At 47.8% G+C, this 17,677-nt stretch overlaps 3 protein-coding genes across 3 annotated transcripts; 1 reads left to right on the top strand and 2 right to left on the bottom strand.

The window, feature by feature from the left end:
* Window positions 1-774: 774 nt before the first annotated feature.
* Window positions 775-6,452, bottom strand: LOC112589814 (Ionotropic receptor 94d). The gene is made up of 6 exons (XM_025304477.1): window positions 6,026-6,452; window positions 3,760-4,032; window positions 3,401-3,683; window positions 2,946-3,279; window positions 1,917-2,283; window positions 775-1,670 (listed from the first exon to the last, which is right to left on the bottom strand). Exons 1-6 carry the CDS (start codon window positions 6,173-6,175, stop codon window positions 1,134-1,136), a joined length of 1,944 nt encoding a protein of 647 aa, XP_025160262.1. The 5' UTR covers window positions 6,176-6,452; the 3' UTR covers window positions 775-1,133.
* A 1,384-nt stretch (window positions 6,453-7,836) lies between these two features.
* On the top strand, window positions 7,837-14,722 carry LOC105182628 (arylsulfatase B). The gene is made up of 8 exons (XM_011140202.3): window positions 7,837-8,114; window positions 9,577-9,750; window positions 10,507-10,719; window positions 11,679-11,928; window positions 12,116-12,295; window positions 12,667-12,933; window positions 13,715-13,988; window positions 14,080-14,722. The coding sequence occupies exons 1-8, from the start codon at window positions 7,980-7,982 to the stop codon at window positions 14,243-14,245; spliced, it is 1,659 nt and encodes a 552-aa protein (XP_011138504.1). The 5' UTR covers window positions 7,837-7,979; the 3' UTR covers window positions 14,246-14,722.
* Window positions 14,723-15,054: 332 nt separating this feature from the next.
* Window positions 15,055-17,633, bottom strand: LOC105182629 (balbiani ring protein 3-like). The gene is made up of 4 exons (XM_025304438.1): window positions 17,235-17,633; window positions 16,312-16,579; window positions 15,683-15,883; window positions 15,055-15,130 (listed from the first exon to the last, which is right to left on the bottom strand). Exons 1-4 carry the CDS (start codon window positions 17,356-17,358, stop codon window positions 15,091-15,093), a joined length of 633 nt encoding a protein of 210 aa, XP_025160223.1. The 5' UTR covers window positions 17,359-17,633; the 3' UTR covers window positions 15,055-15,090.
* Between the last annotated feature and the right edge of the window lie 44 nt (window positions 17,634-17,677).

Raw genomic sequence — 17,677 nt, 5'->3', positions numbered from 1 at the left:
AAAGTCGCCGAAGAGCAATCGGAGATCGTTGACGCAGGTGCGTCGCGAGAACACTCGTGCTCTTCCGCGCGCGGAAACTTGTATTACCGTGAGCGCGCCAATATTTCGTTCGACGAATGCGACGGAATCGCTGTGACCGCATATTATCGCGCGAGTCGACGGCAGCCGAAAATCCCGAGGGGACACGAGGGTTTACGCAGAGTCCCGTTACTGCTTCGCGGAAGACAATCGATGAGCCGAAGTCAAGCCTGGGTTGGCACGTTCTCAAACTTGCCGTTCAGGACGAAAGTTTCAGGCATGTTTGAAATGTGTTTGATAATTTCAAACGTACCTCTCCTTTTCGCGAGTGTGCCTCCTTTGCCGCCTTTCCCGGCGGAAAATATGTAAGTTTTGGGCGTGAAATTATTGTCGACACAAACCGATTCTCTTCACAAAATGTCTATTCTGCTTGTATTCTCGCACGTTACATAGTATTACATACGAATGTATGAACAATAACGAATGTATTTCTTATGCATGTAGATATTTTATATCTATTTACTTGATGAGAGATTCACACCTTCTATATATTTCATGGTTTATTCGAAAGGTCTTCTTAAAAGGTCTCCTTGTGAGCGCACTCACGTTCGGTGAGAAAAATCGGAGAGCTTAATTGGGAATTTCTCGAGCACCCATTATTACTCTCATTCCTTCAGACCCCTGCAAAACTTTGTTAACGGAAAAAAAGAATTCGATTCGGCGAACTTTAGTCCAGAGAGTTAGTCCAGAGAGAGAGAGAGAGAGAGAGAGAGAGAGAGAGAGAGTCGAATCTTTTCTTTAATTCCAGGACCAGTGCTCTTTTTCAAGAACAGAATTTTCAAGCTTACAGTGATCGCGATGAGCAATCCTTCTTCCTGTTTGCACGAAAAGACTTTCTGATCAACCTGATAATCAAGGTCCCCATCTGAGAATCCAAGAGGCGTACGAGAAACAACACCGCGACCGGGAAAAGTTCGTTTGAACAAACAACTGTATTAAAAATCGAAAAAGCGATCGACTGTGGTTGGGAAGCTCCCTTTAGCAATCTTCCCGTTGACCTGTCCCATTCCATTGCGAGTCGGACCTTTAGTTCCAATTCCTATAGTTTCGCAATTTCAATATTTGTTGCGACTGTTTCTCGCTTGTGTTTTCCTCGCTCTCCGACTACCGCGCGATCTACCGATCAACAGCTCCATCATGAAGACCACAGTGGCGCAGCTGTAGCCGATACCGAGGATATAGAAGCTGAAGGCCAGCTGCGACAGCAGCATCACCTTGAAGTTCTTCTTCCTCGCGCTTCTCATCAGTCTTCTTCTCCGGAGCTTCCCGAGGCTGTCGGCGCGGAACTTGTTGACCAAGCCGCTCTCCACCATCTGCTGGATAGCGTTGTTCACTCGTCTGTACAACGGCCAGTCCTCGCGGGTGACATACGTAAGCGTCGTGTCGCGCAAGTTCCTCGACTTGGCCAGATCCTCGTTCCGGATTTTGTGATACATGTGGTAGCAATCACCAGTACACACATTCTCCGTCGAGTTCTTCACGAACCTCTTGCACTCGTCGCTCGTCGGCACCGTGATGTAGCGCGACTGGAGGACGTTGTCACTGAAGAAATTCTTCAAGGCCCCCGGCCCGTATATCTTGTATCCGTGTGCCTGCGAAAGATCACAGAGAGGGTGTGGGGAGGGAAGAGGGGAAGAGGGTTGATGCTTCTCATTAAAAGTGTCACACATCCGAGCGTTGAAATCGAGATATGAATTTATCGCGTGAATCGAATCGCGAGTCGAGTAACCCAAAAAATATTTCCCCTTATCGCAAAATTGATCAGTCGGTCGCCAATTGGCTGGTAATTAGCACAATCGGCGCACATCGGCACGCACCTTGATTTCGACTTAAAGTACCTTGATACTGTCGAAGCTGTTGATGGTGTCGTAGTAGACCGGCGCGGTGAGCAAGGACGACCAGCGACTTTGAAACAAGGAGTTCACGTTGAGGAACAGAATGAACACCGTGCACAGGAAGATCCGGGCGGAACTGATCCTCGGCGGGTGCAGGATCGTCACGCAGACCAAGAGCCTCGTCACCTCGAGCGCGGCGCGAGCGTATCCCTGGCTCCTCGTGAAAACCGCATAGGTGAGCAGGCAAACGATGAAGACGCCCGCCATCACCGGCGGCTGGAGGAACGTTATTAGTTTGGTGAACTCCGAGATCTGCTGCTTCGGCTGCGACATTACGCACAGGCCCGATCTTGTGTGAGGATACGTGTACCTGTATATACGTGATAAGTGTTGTTGTTGTTGCTCCTCAAGTGTCGATCTTGCGGGATGACGCGGCTCGTGTGCGACGCGCGCACAGGTTGCTCATTTCGTTAATTACTACGAAGTTGCTACCGACCGAGAGACATCCTGATCCCTGATTATATTATTAATTATTGCTTCTTTTCTCTAAAATGAAGCTTGCACTAAAGGAAGTGAAAATGTCCGAGCACCTAAGCTCGGTCCCACAGCTTACTTTAAACGGAGTTTAACTTGTTGAACCCAGTTTAAAGGAAATGCCGGCTCCCACATTTTGCCATCTATTTCCTGTGAGGTTGAAGTTAAACGCCCTTAATTTTGGGCGTTTCTCAATGAAGCGTGAACGAAGTTTAATGTACCGCCAATGCCACTAGTTTCAAAGTGAAGATATCTATCGTCCAGCCATTCAGAATCTATGTTGGTACAGCATTGCTTATGACTTGTGAGCGTCGATAAGATAATGAGAAAACAATCTATGCTACAAAGGTGAGGGACACATTTGTTGGAAAACATGGCTTCAAAGTGTATACATTATCTTCATCCGAAGATGAAGCTTTTGAAGATTTAATGAATTGTGGAACTTGTGGAACTGGAGCTTAGCCGATAAGATTTCCCTTCGCTCCGCCGGAGACGCACCTGAGCTTCCACATTACGAACAACGACCTCGTGTTCATGCCCATGTCCACCTTTCCGTCACCCACTGCGGCCAGCATGCCCCACAGGGTGCCATTGGGCCCTATACCGCCGAGGTCGTAGGTGGTGCCGTTGTAAACTTCAATGGTGAGGGAGGCTTTCAGCTTGCGGAAGAGCACCTTGATGACCTCGCTGTTGTCACCGGCGAATTTGTTCAGGCCGTCCTCGGTCAGGTTGATCATCAAGAACGGCTCCATCTGAATGGCGTTCAAGCGGATCTTGTAGCCGTTCAGACTGGTCGTCCTGTCGAAGTCCAAGTCCTTGCATATGTCTTCATCTGAAGACACAACGATCGAGGCTCAAGTCGCTCTAAGCTTGACCGAGGACGAATATCGCAAGCGCTGCGCGCTAATTCTCCCCCCCCCCTCCCCCTCCCCCTTTCCCTTCTTGTTACGTACCGTGTGCGAATTTCTTCTTGAACATTGTCCACGTGTGGTTGTTTAGTCCTTTGTAAACGCTATCCTGCTGCCAACCGTCCGACGTGTGATTTGAATACGGATTGAACGTGTAGTAGACGATCCCATCACTCGGGTCGATGCATATGAACACGACGGACAGCAAGTCGTATTCCCAAGCCGCCCGGAGGTACGAGCGGGCGTTTACACAGCCTCGCGTCGCGGTTTGCCTGTCGATCAGGATGTAAAATCCGTCCGCGTTCGCCCACGGCGAATCCTTCGTTCTCTACGACGCGTTTTGCTGATGTTCACATCGTCCGATCTCGACAACGCTAAAGGAAGATCTCGAATTTCTCTCTCACCTGGAGAACAGATCGCAGGAGCGGCTGCGAGGACGTCACCAGCACGAAACGGTGCACCTTCCTCAGGAAGTGGATGAAGCGATAGCTGAGATACTGATGGTAAGAGTACTTCGTCCGAGTGAAGTTGTCGAGAGCGCTGTACTTTGACTCGGCTATCAGAGCTACTGGCTTGATACTGAAGAGTGCTCGTTTGAGGAAATCGTTGTATTCCCCGCCTAGCAATAAAGTCTCTTCGGAAATTTTCGGCGGCATACATTTGCTCAGGATCAAAATCTGAACGGAGAGAACACGACGGGTGTAGATTTCTAGACGGTAGCGAGACGCTTCTTCGAGTGATTGTTTTCCAGCCTTAATTAAAAGGAAGCCCGCTTCTCGTCGGATCGCGCGGAGATTGAACGTTGAGAAATATACAGAGTATTTTCATTTGTCTACTCAAGTATCTCGAAAAATATAAAAGATACGGAGAAATTAGACGGAGAGTTTAGACAAGAGTTTATTCGGTTCGAAGAGGGATAGACAAGACAGCGATATCATTTTGTTTACAGATGGCAACGCCTTCGAGATATTCACTGATCGTCACTTCTCTTACACGGAAAGTCCAATTTTTTATTGTACCATCTTTCCTACCAATTAATGTCAACTTTTCTGTTTGGAACGTTTTTCCGTATCTTTTATACTTTTCGAGATATTTGAGTGGATAAATTAAAATGAGCCATCCTGTATATATATATATATATTATCTAGTATTTAGCATATTATTACTTAATACATAATGACACATACACGCACACGCATGACGTATATTATTAAATATAATAATACCAGGTATGTAAATATGAAACCGGAATTTTTGTATAGAAAATACACGTTTATTGTATATGAAAATGATAAAAAATATTTTATTCAAAGTATCGCCCATCGCTAGCTATACATTTTTCCCAGCTGTCTGACAATTTGTGGATGCCACGGCAAAAAAACTGTTGCTCTTTTGTGGCAAACCAGTCATCGAGCCATTTTCGTAGATTTTCGTAAGAAGTGAAGCGCTGCTCAGCAAGTGCGTGTCCTATCGATGCAAATAAGTGGTAATCAGACGGAGCCAAGTCTGACGAGTGAGCCGCATGCGAAAGTATTTCCCAACTAAACGCCTCGATCGTTTCCTTCCACTAGTTTTGCTGTGTGTGATGGTGCATTATCATGAAGCAAAATCACTTTGTGTTGCCTTTCTTTGATATTCTGGTCGTTTTTGACGCAAAGCTTGATTCAAATCGATCATTTGTTGTCGGCAGCGTTCAGTATGAACGGTTTCGCCAGGTTTTAGCAGCTCGTAATAGCAGCACACCCTTCTGATCCCACCAAACACAGAGCATTCCGTCTTCCGTCCATAGCGATCAGGCCTTGCAGTCGATGTCGATGGTTCGCCTGGAGTTACCCATGATCTTTTACGCTTAGGATTCTCAAAATATATCCACTTTTCATCGCCGGTTACAATTCGATGGAGAAATGACTTTCTTTTGTACCTGGCGAGCAGCATTTCGCAAGTGGTTTTTCGGTTTTCCTGCTGTCTTTCATTCAGTTCATGTGGAACCCATTTTCCCATCTTCTGGATCTTTCCCAAAATGGCTTTCGCAAACGCACGGAGACGGCTTCTCGTGTCACATTTATTATAATTGATCCGCGAGTTGTTGTTGCGTTTGAGCGTCATCCTCATCCAACAATGCTCGCGATTCGCTGTCTTCAAACTTTTTCGGTGGTCTTCCACATTCTTCGTTTCTCACGTCAAAATCGCCACGTTTGAATTTTTTTAATTCCATTCAAAGCACTGCGATTTACCAAGAGCATGCTGCTCACCGTAAGCTTCGACAAGCATTCGATGCGATTCTGCAGCAGTTTTCTTCGAATGGCGGTAGAAAATCAATGCTGTCCGCAAATCGTAGCTTCCAGGCACAAAATTCGACATGTTCAACGCTGTTACAAACTATGCTGTTGTATGAAATACTTGTATTGTTGTGAGTTGAAAATCTTTGTCAGATGTGAACAAATGGAAATGGCGCCAATGACGCGGTTTAACGGTAACTACACTGACAGCTAGGGCCATCTGTGGGCAAATTCCGATTTCATATTTACAGACCTGGTACATGAAATGTTATTGATTATATCGCATATTAAATTATACTGCAATTATACTGCATATTAAATGGCATGCGAACTCATGAGATGCCATCGCGATCGTCACATTAAATAACTCTCTCAACAACATTCAACCCACCGTAACATCGACCACGTTATGGAAGTTGATTTCTTCCTCCGACGACGCGACGTTCGCGATTAGCAGCGAGAGGAGAACACAGAGAGATACGCCGTTCGACATGCCGTTGCCAAATGCCTCCTCCTGACGATGAAATCCAACTTTTTCCATCAAAAGTTCCCCGCACACACAGAGCGGAGTTCCGTGGCGAGCGTGGCGGTTCCGTCAAAGCCAAACGTCGGGCTGTCTTACGATTTTATTTCCCGCGGGGTGAAAACCTGCCGTTCTCCTCGCCGCTTGTAATTTATCGATCGCTCGTAGATAAGCGTAGACAGCCGCGTTTTCTAATCTGCCGTTTGCTATCGTCGTAAATACTCAGACCGCCTCGTCCATTTGCGTTTAAAAGATAACGCGCGCGCGCTATTATTACGTCAGATCGTAATATCGAAAAGGAATGTACGCGCGTCTCGCTCTTCTTCAACGCGCGACAAATGAACGCGCCGGTGTTTGTCGCGTGTGTGTAATACGGGTTAACCATCGGCAATAGACTCTAACGCGACGGAACAGGATGAAAGGTATTTGACTTCACTCGTTATGCACTGTTTAACTGTGTGTTTCACAGCGCGACGATCTGATCTGATGTACTTTCACATTAGCGGCCCATTGTCGCTCGATCGCCTATTTTTCTCCGTCTCTTTTACAGCGCGGATACGGAACGCCAGGAGGAAAAACTGAAAAACGCACGAAAATTTCGGTATTGTCTCTTTCCTCGAGGAAAACCTTCTGACCCTCCGCCTTTACTTAATGACGATAATAAGACCAACATTTTTCACGACAGTCCCCCTGAAATGATGATTAATTTATCACCGCATGTTCACGCTTGTTCCTCAGCAGAGCATTACATCGCTGCATGTTCATTTATTTGTCAGCGAAGCATAAAAAAACTTGCAACATTCTCTACACGTTTTCACGCAGCGGTTGTCTTCTTGGCGACGAATGAAGTTGTTTCATTGTTCGCAATCGGTGATTGCGCGATGGCGCGAGACGACGACAGGGGTGGGGGGGAGGGGGATCGAGGGGGACGCGCTTCGACGTGCTTTCGCACTTTTATACCTTTCCGATGGAGGGAGATGATAAGGGGGGAGGGAATAATTACGCGTCCTACTGTTACGCTATCTGAATTACGGGACACGCAATACGGGGCGCGATAGCATCTCGACGGTATAATTTACGGGGTTACATCGTACGCTCGGCAACAGCTCGGCGCGGCAATCGCGGCGCGCGAATTACGCGCGAACTTGTGAAATGCAAGTTTTCCTGCAAGATGAAACGAACGCCTGGCGTTGCGCCGCCGCGCGAGAAACCGAAGGCCGAGCCTTCGTCCTCGGGTACGCCTGATTGAAGACGGTTTCACCGGGCGGCGATTTACGAGTATCTGCAGTATTGAAGCCTCCTCGACCTGCGATTTCAGCCCGTGGTAGATCGGGCACCTCGAGTTTGACTTTTGACCAAAGTCGCCGGTCAATAACGGCGCCACGAGGAACGCGCGGATGATTGCCCGCAGATCCGCGCTGCCGCGTCGGCGAGACTCGATCGGGACGCGCGAGTTCCAACGTAGGCGATAAGCCGTCCGCGGGAAACGTCCGTATCTCGAGCACTTCTCTCAGTCGCGGATAACGCGCGCGGCATCGCGAGCGAGTGCGTTAGTTAATGATCAAGCTGACAAGCGGACAAGCGAGGACGCGACGAAAGAGGTGAGAGCGACGAAGAGGATTCCTCAAGGTGGGAGAGACGCGCCCCACTATACGCGCGGCCGGAAAAAGACAGACCCGAGGAGAAGTCCGAAGCAGAAGACAGTTCCGTGCAACCGATCGTGCGTCGCGCATACGCGCGCCCCGCTGCGTCAGTCTCGCATTCTCGTGGGTGGAACCGGTTTGTCCACGTGGGCCACGCGATCCAGAGGAAGCGGGCCACGATGCGTCCTCCGTCGTCGTCGTCGTCGTCGTCGGGGATGGTCGCGCGCTGGGTATCCTTGATCCTGCTGCTCGCGACGGCTCGCCCGACACCGGCGAGACAGCCGCACATTATTTACATCCTGGCGGACGATTTGGCAAGTTGCGCTCGAAACTCGCGAGTCCCGCTTCGCGATTAAGCCGGCCGGCCGGCAAGTTCTCATCTCCTGGCCGGAGACTGCAAACGACCGAGTCGATTTAACGAAAGGACAAAGAGAACGGATAAAAGTCAAACTGACTGTCGTTGAGGTGTGTGTGACGACCGTCTTTTAGCACGCTCGTCAAGTACTTTGCAGCCGAGAGACTTAGAAGTAAAACTACGCCTTCGAAGTAACGCGCTCACATCGTCGCGCATATATTATTTTCTTATCGATGACGTCACTTTGAAATTATCTCGTTTCCTTTTGCTTTTTAAATACAGAAGTCAAATGTGTGAAGATGACTAGAAGAGAGTAAAGAAGATGAGAAATAAAGAAATGTAGAAATTGAAATGAGCGTGCAAAATTCGAGACGCGAGCTCATTTGTATTTACAGAGATATCTCTGTGTGTGTGTGTGTATTTTTACCTAAACGTTTACCTCGACGTAGATATTTCCCTAAATATGCCTTGCATGAAGTCTTACCCAAGGAAAAAGTAATTTCAGAACAAGAGGAATCATTTAAATCTTAGAGGATTTTATTCTTTTTTATATATGACCTCAAGAGGATTCCTCTAAAATTAAAAGAAAAATATTATCAGCACATTATTCTTAAAGTTAGAGGAATTATGTGTTATATATATATATAATGCAAATCTTATTGACTTTAATATAAATATCCTCTTATATACAGATTATTTAATCTTTTTTTTAAGAGGATTATTACTTATAACTGTCCGGAAAAGATTCCGGTTAAATTTTCCTCGATTTTCTGCTGAAAAAGTAGGAAAAAGTATAAATTTGTAATTTGAAGTATTCTAAATGGCATTTAATGTGGTGTGCAACGCGTTGTGATAAATGGATGTACTTACGCTGAAATATGAGCCAGTGTGTCTTTTTTTTTTTCCTTTGCTCTAGACATTGTCCATAAAACAAACAAATGTGGCGACGATAGTCATATACACACAGAGAGAGAGAGAGAGAGAGAGAGAGAGAGAGAGAGAGTGTCTCTGTGTGAGTAGATGGAAGAGGAAAAACGAGCGTTCCTCTCGATAAAAGAGGAAAATTAATTGATACAAGAGAAAACCCTCTTGAAGTAAGAAGCAAACAGAATAACATCTAATAAATCCTTAGATGAATGGTTCATTTTAATCGAAGGAGGAATCTCCTTTTCCTATAAGAGGCTTCGCTTAGAGTATGAGACTATGGGAAAAATCACTTTACAGATAGAATACTTTTTTTCTTGGGTGCTCCGCCTCGCGTTACTTCCTCGCGTTTTCTTATAACGAGCCATTCGTAGGCGAGCAAAGTTGCAGGCAAGCGGGGTCGGCTTCAGCTCGAACTCGCGGGGACGACGAGTGCATGGCGAATCCTAGCGCGCTTGATTATTTCACGAGACGACATCGACGTTTATTTTCCTCAGGGATGGAACGACGTTGGTTTTCACGGCTCCGGCCAGATTCCGACGCCGAACATCGACGCCCTCGCCTACTCCGGTCTACTGCTCGACAGGTATTACGTCACTCCGATATGCACGCCGTCCAGGAGCGCCCTGATGACCGGCAAATATCCCATTCACATCGGGATGCAACATGGAGTAAGTGTCAAGTCCAGAATCCCTCGTCAAGTGTCGTCTCGCGCTTCATTCGAAGTCCCGGCGAATAATGAAGACGGCGCGGCGCGTTTCCGCCGCGCGATCGTTCCCTTCCCAAATCCGAAGCTTCCCCTTTGCTTCTGTTTTTTCACGTCGAAGCAATCGGGATAATTGAGCGGCCCGTCAGCGTTTATTGCCGATCGCCGTTGCACCTGTATCAATAAATTAACATGATTGATCGGCCATCGGCTGGCGGAAACGTTGTTGTTCTGCCGGCCGTGCAGCGGCGTTCTAAAGGGGATATTGCACGCATCGTGCTTTCGCCGCGTTGTGACCCGGATAGTTCAATTGGAAATTATCATGCCGCGTGGCAGACGCGTTGCTGCTTTATTCGCGTACTGCACGTTAGCTTGCACGAACACGCGCGCGCGCGCGTGCGTGCGCCTATCAAGTAAATAAAAACACGCGCATAGTTGATTCACATATACCTGTCTCGCTCGCTCGCGACGGTTCACAGACGTGCTCTTCTAACTAATCGTCGAACCAACTCTGATGAGCTCGCGCGTCGGTCTCTGACAATTGCGACCAAGCTCCGAGTCGCGAGATCTCGGCTTGCGTTTCTTCGTCGCTTGGGCTAATGTGAAATATTGACGAGCCGTTGATTCCTCTTCTCCCTCCTGCCGAAAGTACCATGTCATAAGAGAGACGGAAGATTTTGCCACGATCTCACGACGATCTTGGATCTCATGAATAATTCAGGTTCTCAAAGGTGCGGAGCCTAGAGGACTGCCGCTGCACGAGAAGATCTTGCCGGAGTATTTGCGCGACCTTGGCTACAGCACGCACATCGTCGGCAAATGGCACTTGGGCTTCTACACGAAGGAGTACACGCCGACCTACCGGGGATTCGCCTCGCATACTGGCTTCTGGACCGGCCACCAGGATTATTTCGACCACACGGCCGTTGAAAGCGTGAGAATAAACCGAGTTACCGGGAATAAACCTGCCGCTCGCTTCGCGAATTTAACGCGAAGATGACGACGAGGCGACGACGGTTGAGGCCTCGTCTCTCTCTCTCTCTCTCTCTCTCTCTCTCTCTCTCTCTCTCTCTCTCTCGAGACGACGACGACGACGACGACGACGACGACGACGACACTCGATGTCGACGCTTTGACGCTGCGTCGTAATTCCGGCTTTTATTAGTCCGCTTTGAAATGAGCGTGAAAAGCTCATTCATCGCGAGAGCGTAACGCGAGAACGGTGCGTTCGCGTTAAGTGTTGAGTGTACGACGGAGACATGATGACTAACACTCGGTAGCTCGGTTCAAGTGAAACTGAGACGGAGAGACATCGGGAGGCCCTTTCCGTGAAATTCCGTAAAAAGAAAACAAGGGACGAAGGAATATTTGGAATTTTTAATAAAAATCTTCCCAGAGAAAATCCAAGCTTACGCTCGTCGCGCAAGCTTACGAAAGTTTACGCGATATTCAAGTAATTTCCATTTTTATTTATTTTATTATATTTATTCGTAACAATGAGTTTTTATTTTACTTTATTTTATTTCATTATTTTTATTATATTATATTATATTATATTATTTATTCATAACAATGGGATACGATGCGATATTTTCGATCGAAGTATTGGCCGCTGCTGTCGATAAGCTTCGTCCTTTTTCGGGCAACAGTTTCATGTTCCGGCTGACATGTTTCATCACCATTTCCAAATCTCCCAAACCACTTAGCACAGATAACAACGGACACAGTGTTCTCTCCACAAGTCCCACAGTCCCAGAGTCGGTCTCTGCTGGTCGTTGCAGCAACTCTCTCTCTCTCTGTCCGCTCGCGCGAGTTGTATAATTCTTATACGAGCGAGCTCGCGCGTTTGCGGCGTTAAGGCGAGGGAAATGCGAAATTGCAATTTTTACGCAGCCCTACTGGGGTCTGGACATGAGGCGGGACATGGAACCGGCATGGGACCTTCACGGCCAATATTCCACGGACGTCTTCACAAAGGAGGCGTTGCGGCTGATCGACCGGCACAATTCTAGTCGGCCGTTGTTTCTGTATCTCGCCCACGCAGCTGTGCACTCCGGAAACCCTTACAACCCGCTTCCGGCGCCAGACGAGGAGGTCGCCAAGTTCGATAACATCTTCGACTACAATCGTCGACGTTTCGCAGGTGATCGACGGGCGCTCGTGCCTTGGAAAAAGGAACGTCGTTACCGACGAGAGAAATTATGATAAGGAGAATTACACGCGGAGATCGCGATTGCGAGACAAGAGTTTGCGCGACAAGAATAAATTATCGAGACGCGTACGTTGCGACTGCAGCGACACTTGCGCCAATTTCCGAAATTTCGACGCAGGTATACTCAGCAAACTGGACAAATCGGTGGGCCAGGTGGTGGAGGGTCTGCGCAAGAAGGGTATGCTGCGAGACAGCGTAATCATCTTCTCGACGGACAACGGCGGGCCCGCGGCTGGATTTAACCTGAACGCCGCGTCCAACTGGCCCCTAAGAGGCGTGAAAAATACTCTGTGGGAAGGTATTATCACCGATCAATATCACCGATCACGTTAGATTAAAGATTCATTAATTACCAAAAACTGACCACACCGTGGACGAGAATAATGATCAGCCGAAGACGAGAGGATAACGATTGATCGATCGATCGATTCTTAGCTGAAGCTCTGGCTTTTCGGCAATCGGGTGCCGGCTCGCGGATCGTCCATTTTCCCAAGCGACAATTTCGGGACATTAATTTCGCGGTAGCAGGCTGTCGCTAAAGCGAATCGCGAGCGCCCCTGATAAAATTATCACACACTTGTGTGCCGATTTGATGTGGCGGCCAATCCACTGCGAGCGCGGCCGCAGTGAGATCGATCTGGCAGTGACAATCGCAACCGTAATAATCAGGTGGCGTGAGAGGTGCGGGGTTGATATGGTCGCCGAAATTGACTCGATCTGGCCGAGTAAGCAGGCAACTGTTACACATCACCGACTGGCTGCCGACGCTTATAACAGCCGCCGGTGGCGATCCGTCGAATTTGAACATCGACGGCATGGATCTGTGGAGCGCGCTCAGCGACGACACCGAGTCGCCCCGCACCAGCGTTCTCCACAATATCGACGATATTTACGGCGTATCAGCCGTCACGGTCGGCGACTGGAAACTTGTTCAAGGTAAGAAAACATTCAAAGGGATTCAAAGTTTCACTCGAGATGCGCGCGCGCGCGCGCGACCCTATTTCTGAGTTCATGAATATTTTCTATCCTCCATTCCACTCGGTCGTTGACCACTCGCGCGATTTGAGCCGGAGGAGTGAGGTAAATTCCAGCTGAGAATAAATCGAATAAAATTCATCATCCTGTCACCTGACGCTGTAAATAAGATTCTGACGCTTTGCTTCTCGGTAAACACGGTAATTATGCATTCTCCCCGCTGCTCATGGCGATGAAAATTCTGTGACCGATCGCACGATCGCTGAAACTGGTTTGAACTGCTTTCCGAAACGGTGGAATTTGGATCTTTACAACGAACTAACTAACTACGTGACCTGATCAGCCAAAACAAACTTGAAGACAAAGAGTTGAAGACAAAAATGTCTGACACGCATTTCTCGACGCAGTTGGCGACGTACGATTCATTCATCGATGACTTTATAGCCAGCAAGTGGTTCTAACGTGATGGGATCGGGCAACCGTCCAGTAAACCGGTGTAAGATCATCGATAACGACGAAAAATATCTCACTGATTGACTTTGTTTCATCGATCTCTAAATAGAGATTGAAAATTGTCGAAAATCGGAAAGAATTAACCACCAGATATCTGATACGATAGATCTCAATCGCATGCGTTAGGGGTATTGAAGTTTCGTGCGTATGAAAATATATCTTCAACCGCATAGAGCATTCGTTAGTAGAACCGTAGACGTGACTAGACCTTCCAGACGTTCTCTCGCAGGGTCTACTTATAACGGGGCATGGGACGGATGGTACGGCCCATCCGGCAGAGAATGGGTCTACGATGTGGGTGGCGTGATCGGCAGCGAAGCAGGACGCGCCGTCGCCAGCGTAGGATTAGGTATCACCGCGGAAACGGTGAGGATGCTGCGAGAGAAAGCGATGATCAAGTGCCCGCCGAAGAACGACAGCCTGCCGCTCTGCAAGCCGCTGCAGGAGCCGTGCCTCTTCAACGTCTACCAGGATCCTTGCGAGGATAATAATCTCGTCAGGCAGTGAGTAGAATACGGTGTCTTCGGTCTTCCTCGGAACGTTCTTCGACCGCGCCGCGGTCGACGAGCGATTTTACGTTGACGGTACTCGCAGGTCCCCGACGATCGTGCGGAAGCTGCAGGAAGAGCTGAAGAAGTTCAACAGCAGCGCGATTTATCCCGGCAACCTGCCCTGGGATAACAAGGGCGACCCGAGTCTGTGGGACCACACTTGGAACAATTTCGGAGATTACGTCAAGTTCTTAACCGCTGTGGCTTGATCGATCGCACTGACAGTCGGCCATTTCACGTTCAAATTCGCCTTGCTGTGCGACGAGCAACGCGCGCGAGTTATATGCTTGAAATACTCGTTGTTTGTTCAGCGTTTGTTCAGCTTCTACTCGGAGAATGTCACTTCTCGATGTTTTACGAAGAGATATATACGGTATCGTACAAGTACATAGTCTTTTTTACATGTTTATATAAGCGTTGACGATAAAAGAAGATGTGTGTATCCGTAATAGATTATAACGATACCTGATTACGACGTTATATCGAGAAGGTTGTTTCATTCATAACCATCGCGTGGCGTCGCCCAACGTGTCGCCGCGTTTGTCACCTCGTCAGTTCGTCAATGTCGTTTCGTGTCAGGGATTTTAACGTACCTGGGAGGGAGAATGTCTAGGATATTTTTTATTATGGATCTTTTTATTATGGATTTTTTTTCTCATGGATGAATAAATCCAAGCACAAATTATCACGGATGAGGTACATGTATATATCATTATTGTTTCCTCTGATACCGCGAGTAAAGTACTCGAAGATTATACAATCGTCTGGATTGAATTTCGTCGTGGTTTCATGACTTCCTCATTTATCATTGTATGCGTCTGCACGTATTTTGGCGCATCTGAAACGTAGGAAGATTTCGCGCTTACTTACTTACTTGCCGGATTTTTTAGGGGAAAAAGGTGAAGCGAGTCTCCCACGTAAGGGAGAAAAATCTAAAGTTAAAGACGCAACACAGTCGATCTGTAGCACACCGAGAAAAAGGGGCTCTGTGTTTGCCGCGCAGGTGTGTTACCTGTTACCGACTCGAGTTTTATCTCGTCATCTCATGATCTCCTCAATTATCTTCGTACATCATGTCCATAACCTTGGCGCATCTGCAACACAAGAAGATTTCGAGTTTGTTACTCGAGTGTCGAGTTGAGAATCGATTGCCCAGATAGCACAATGGCATCCTTCGGAAATTCTAAGGACGGGCGGATATCCTGTCCGGGATTTCACCCCGGGATATATTTTGGCTATGTTTTAGGGATCCTGAGGAAGAGAAAATTTAAGATATCCAGAGGATATCCTGTCAGACGTCCTGAGGATTTTTACAGGATATATTAAGGATATTTCTTAGGCGTCTAAAGGAAAAGGAAAAAAATCATAGCGTACTGAATTTGCCGACTTGTGTCTTTTTTGTTTAAATTATAAATGTAAGGAAAAAAGCCTCAAGAGAGAGAGAGAGAGAGAGAGAGAGAGAGAGAGAGACGTCTCGTGAACAAGTTTTTCAGCGCGACGTATCGAATTTGTCGTTTCCCAGTTGACGAGCAACAATCATTAGGGAGAAGGAAGTGAAAAATAAAGCGAGACACGAAGGAGGAAAATGTATAAAATTAGGAATGCGCGACAGTGGCACCGAGAGAAAGGGGGGTTTTATGTATTACCTGCAACGAGAATGAACCCATTCGAGTCCGCTCGAGCACAGCTCCTCGGGCTTGGTGCAAGTGCACTTGCACGTTTTCTCGTCCCAGACCATGTGGCGCGACGCGTCGCAGCTCTGTCTGTTCATGCATTCGCACGAGCAATTGTCCTTCGAGTAGCGCTGGTGAGCGTTACAGTCGAAGGGTTGTACGCTGCACAGGCACCTAAAATTATATCGCTCAACAGCGGATGTGAATCAATAATATTCTCACCGCAGTTTCGTGCGCTTCCCGCGGTGACCGATTTCCGCGAAGTCCGACTTCCGCTCTCTCGTTTTTGCAACTTCTCCCGGGACTTGCGGCGGCTGTAGACCGAGCCGGAAATTTTATTACGGTAAGAGACTACTTAAGAGACGTGTGTGAATATTTGCCACTTCGTCTCCTGGGATTTTCCCTGGCGGCGTTTAGCGGACTTTTCAAACGCCTCCAATTGCATACGTATAGCTAGCTTATATTTAATTTATATATTTATTTTATAGCTACTTTTCTCTCGTGTGTAACCAAATAAGACAGAATAGCGTCACAGTCAACACAGTCAATTACGCTTCGATCATCGCATATCAGAGATATGAAGAGACGAAGGACCGTCTTACTTGCACCTGATGTGCTCCTCGACTAGCACGTTGTAACATCCCTTGGTCTTGAAGCCGTATATTCTCACGGCGACTTTCGTCAGGTTTACCGGCATGACTGGCATGCACGCCTTACTTTTCGTGCAGAAGCCGCTGCACCTTTTCACGCGTGCGTAATTCGGGAAAAAGGTGGAGCCCAGCTGCGGCACCAATTTAACCATAGTTTCCCTCGGCTCACACTTTACTCCTCTCATCTGATGACTCAACCTCATAGATTTCCCCGAACAGTCTGTTGAATGCAAATTCATGAGTACTGCTCTGCAAAAGCTGAGACATGTCTCAGGTCGTTATATTCGAAATTCTCAAGGGAAGAAATTATCAGTTGTAATATTCGCCGTAGGCTCCCCCTCCCTCTCTCTCTCTCTCTCTCGCTCTCTCATTTGTTGGCACATGCTGACCGATTAAAAAAGAAAGAGTTACGAGACACAAGAGCCACTTTTATCATTGAACGTTAACACACACGACCGTACACTGGCGTGCTTACTAATTCCAAGAAACTACAGGTCAACGGTTATCGATCTAAGATTCTGATTTCACCAACGACGGATCAGTCGCGCGCGACTTTTTGCCGGGCGGCGATTCGTTCACCTCTCTCGACTACAATGTGAACGCGTAGACACTACTTGTCCACGAGACAATCGCCGATATAAATATCGCCGTGAATGAAACATTGTTTCGGGTTTCGCACGAAGACTCTCGGGATTGCTTTCGTGATTTCTCGACGAGGCTCTTTCTCCCTCCCTCCCTCTCTCTCTCTCTCTCTCTCTCTCTCTCTTACGATCGATCGCAACGAGAGTTCAAGCCGGAGGCGCGATCGGAGGCGCGGCGGGGGGGGGGGGGTGGCGAGATTGCGCGCTCGAGAGAGAAATATCTTCGATTCGTACCTGTCGATTCACCGTCGTGAGCCCGCAATTCGTTGTACTCGTTGTCGTATCGATGAGCTGCGATGTTGCCGCTCGACCACCAAACGAGCATCACGGCGCACAGCAAGATGAGAGAGGACCGCATGATTAACTCGCGACTCGCGGGACTGGGCAATTACTGGAATTAGCTGTAATAACGCTCGCACATGTCAAGCGCGATAATGAGCGTCGCGTTCTTTCCTCGTTCGTTTATAACCGCCGGAAGGCACAGGGGCGTGCGGTTAACAGTACCGCGAAATGTTGATTAACGGATTGACGAGTGGAGGGAGTCGCGGCTCGGTTATTCCGCGATCTCGCGACGAAAATATCTCGGATATATCTCGACAATATTATCAACGAATAATTTATTACGCGCGCAGAGGCTCGTTAAGATGTTTCGCGGGAAAAGCGGGAGAGCGCAAAGC

This window comes from Harpegnathos saltator, unplaced genomic scaffold (genome assembly GCF_003227715.2).
Source record: "Harpegnathos saltator strain DR-91 unplaced genomic scaffold, Hsal_v8.6 scaffold61, whole genome shotgun sequence".
In the NCBI taxonomy this organism is placed as follows: domain Eukaryota; kingdom Metazoa; phylum Arthropoda; class Insecta; order Hymenoptera; family Formicidae; genus Harpegnathos; species Harpegnathos saltator.
This window is presented reverse-complemented; position numbering and strand designations above follow the sequence as displayed.

Excerpts from the sequence above, each read along its gene's own strand:
- LOC105182628 (XM_011140202.3), top strand. The coding sequence starts at position 7,980 with ATGCGTCCTCCGTCGTCGTCGTCGTCGTCGTCGGGGATGGTCGCGCGC. Across the intron at positions 11,929-12,115 it reads CAATCGTCGACGTTTCGCAG|GTATACTCAGCAAACTGGAC; the intron begins GTGATCGACGGG and ends ATTTCGACGCAG. Across the intron at positions 13,989-14,079 it reads GATAATAATCTCGTCAGGCA|GTCCCCGACGATCGTGCGGA; the intron begins GTGAGTAGAATA and ends CGGTACTCGCAG.
- LOC105182629 (XM_025304438.1), bottom strand. The coding sequence starts at position 17,358 with ATGCGGTCCTCTCTCATCTTGCTGTGCGCCGTGATGCTCGTTTGGTGG. Across the intron at positions 15,884-16,311 it reads GAGGAGCACATCAGGTGCAA|GTGCCTGTGCAGCGTACAAC; the intron begins GTAAGACGGTCC and ends ATATAATTTTAG. Across the intron at positions 15,131-15,682 it reads TGGGTTCATTCTCGTTGCAG|ATGCGCCAAGGTTATGGACA; the intron begins GTAATACATAAA and ends CTTGTGTTGCAG.
- LOC112589814 (XM_025304477.1), bottom strand. The coding sequence starts at position 6,175 with ATGGAAAAAGTTGGATTTCATCGTCAGGAGGAGGCATTTGGCAACGGC. Across the intron at positions 3,684-3,759 it reads TCCTGCGATCTGTTCTCCAG|AGAACGAAGGATTCGCCGTG; the intron begins GTGAGAGAGAAA and ends AACGCGTCGTAG. Across the intron at positions 3,280-3,400 it reads CAAGAAGAAATTCGCACACG|ATGAAGACATATGCAAGGAC; the intron begins GTACGTAACAAG and ends TTGTGTCTTCAG.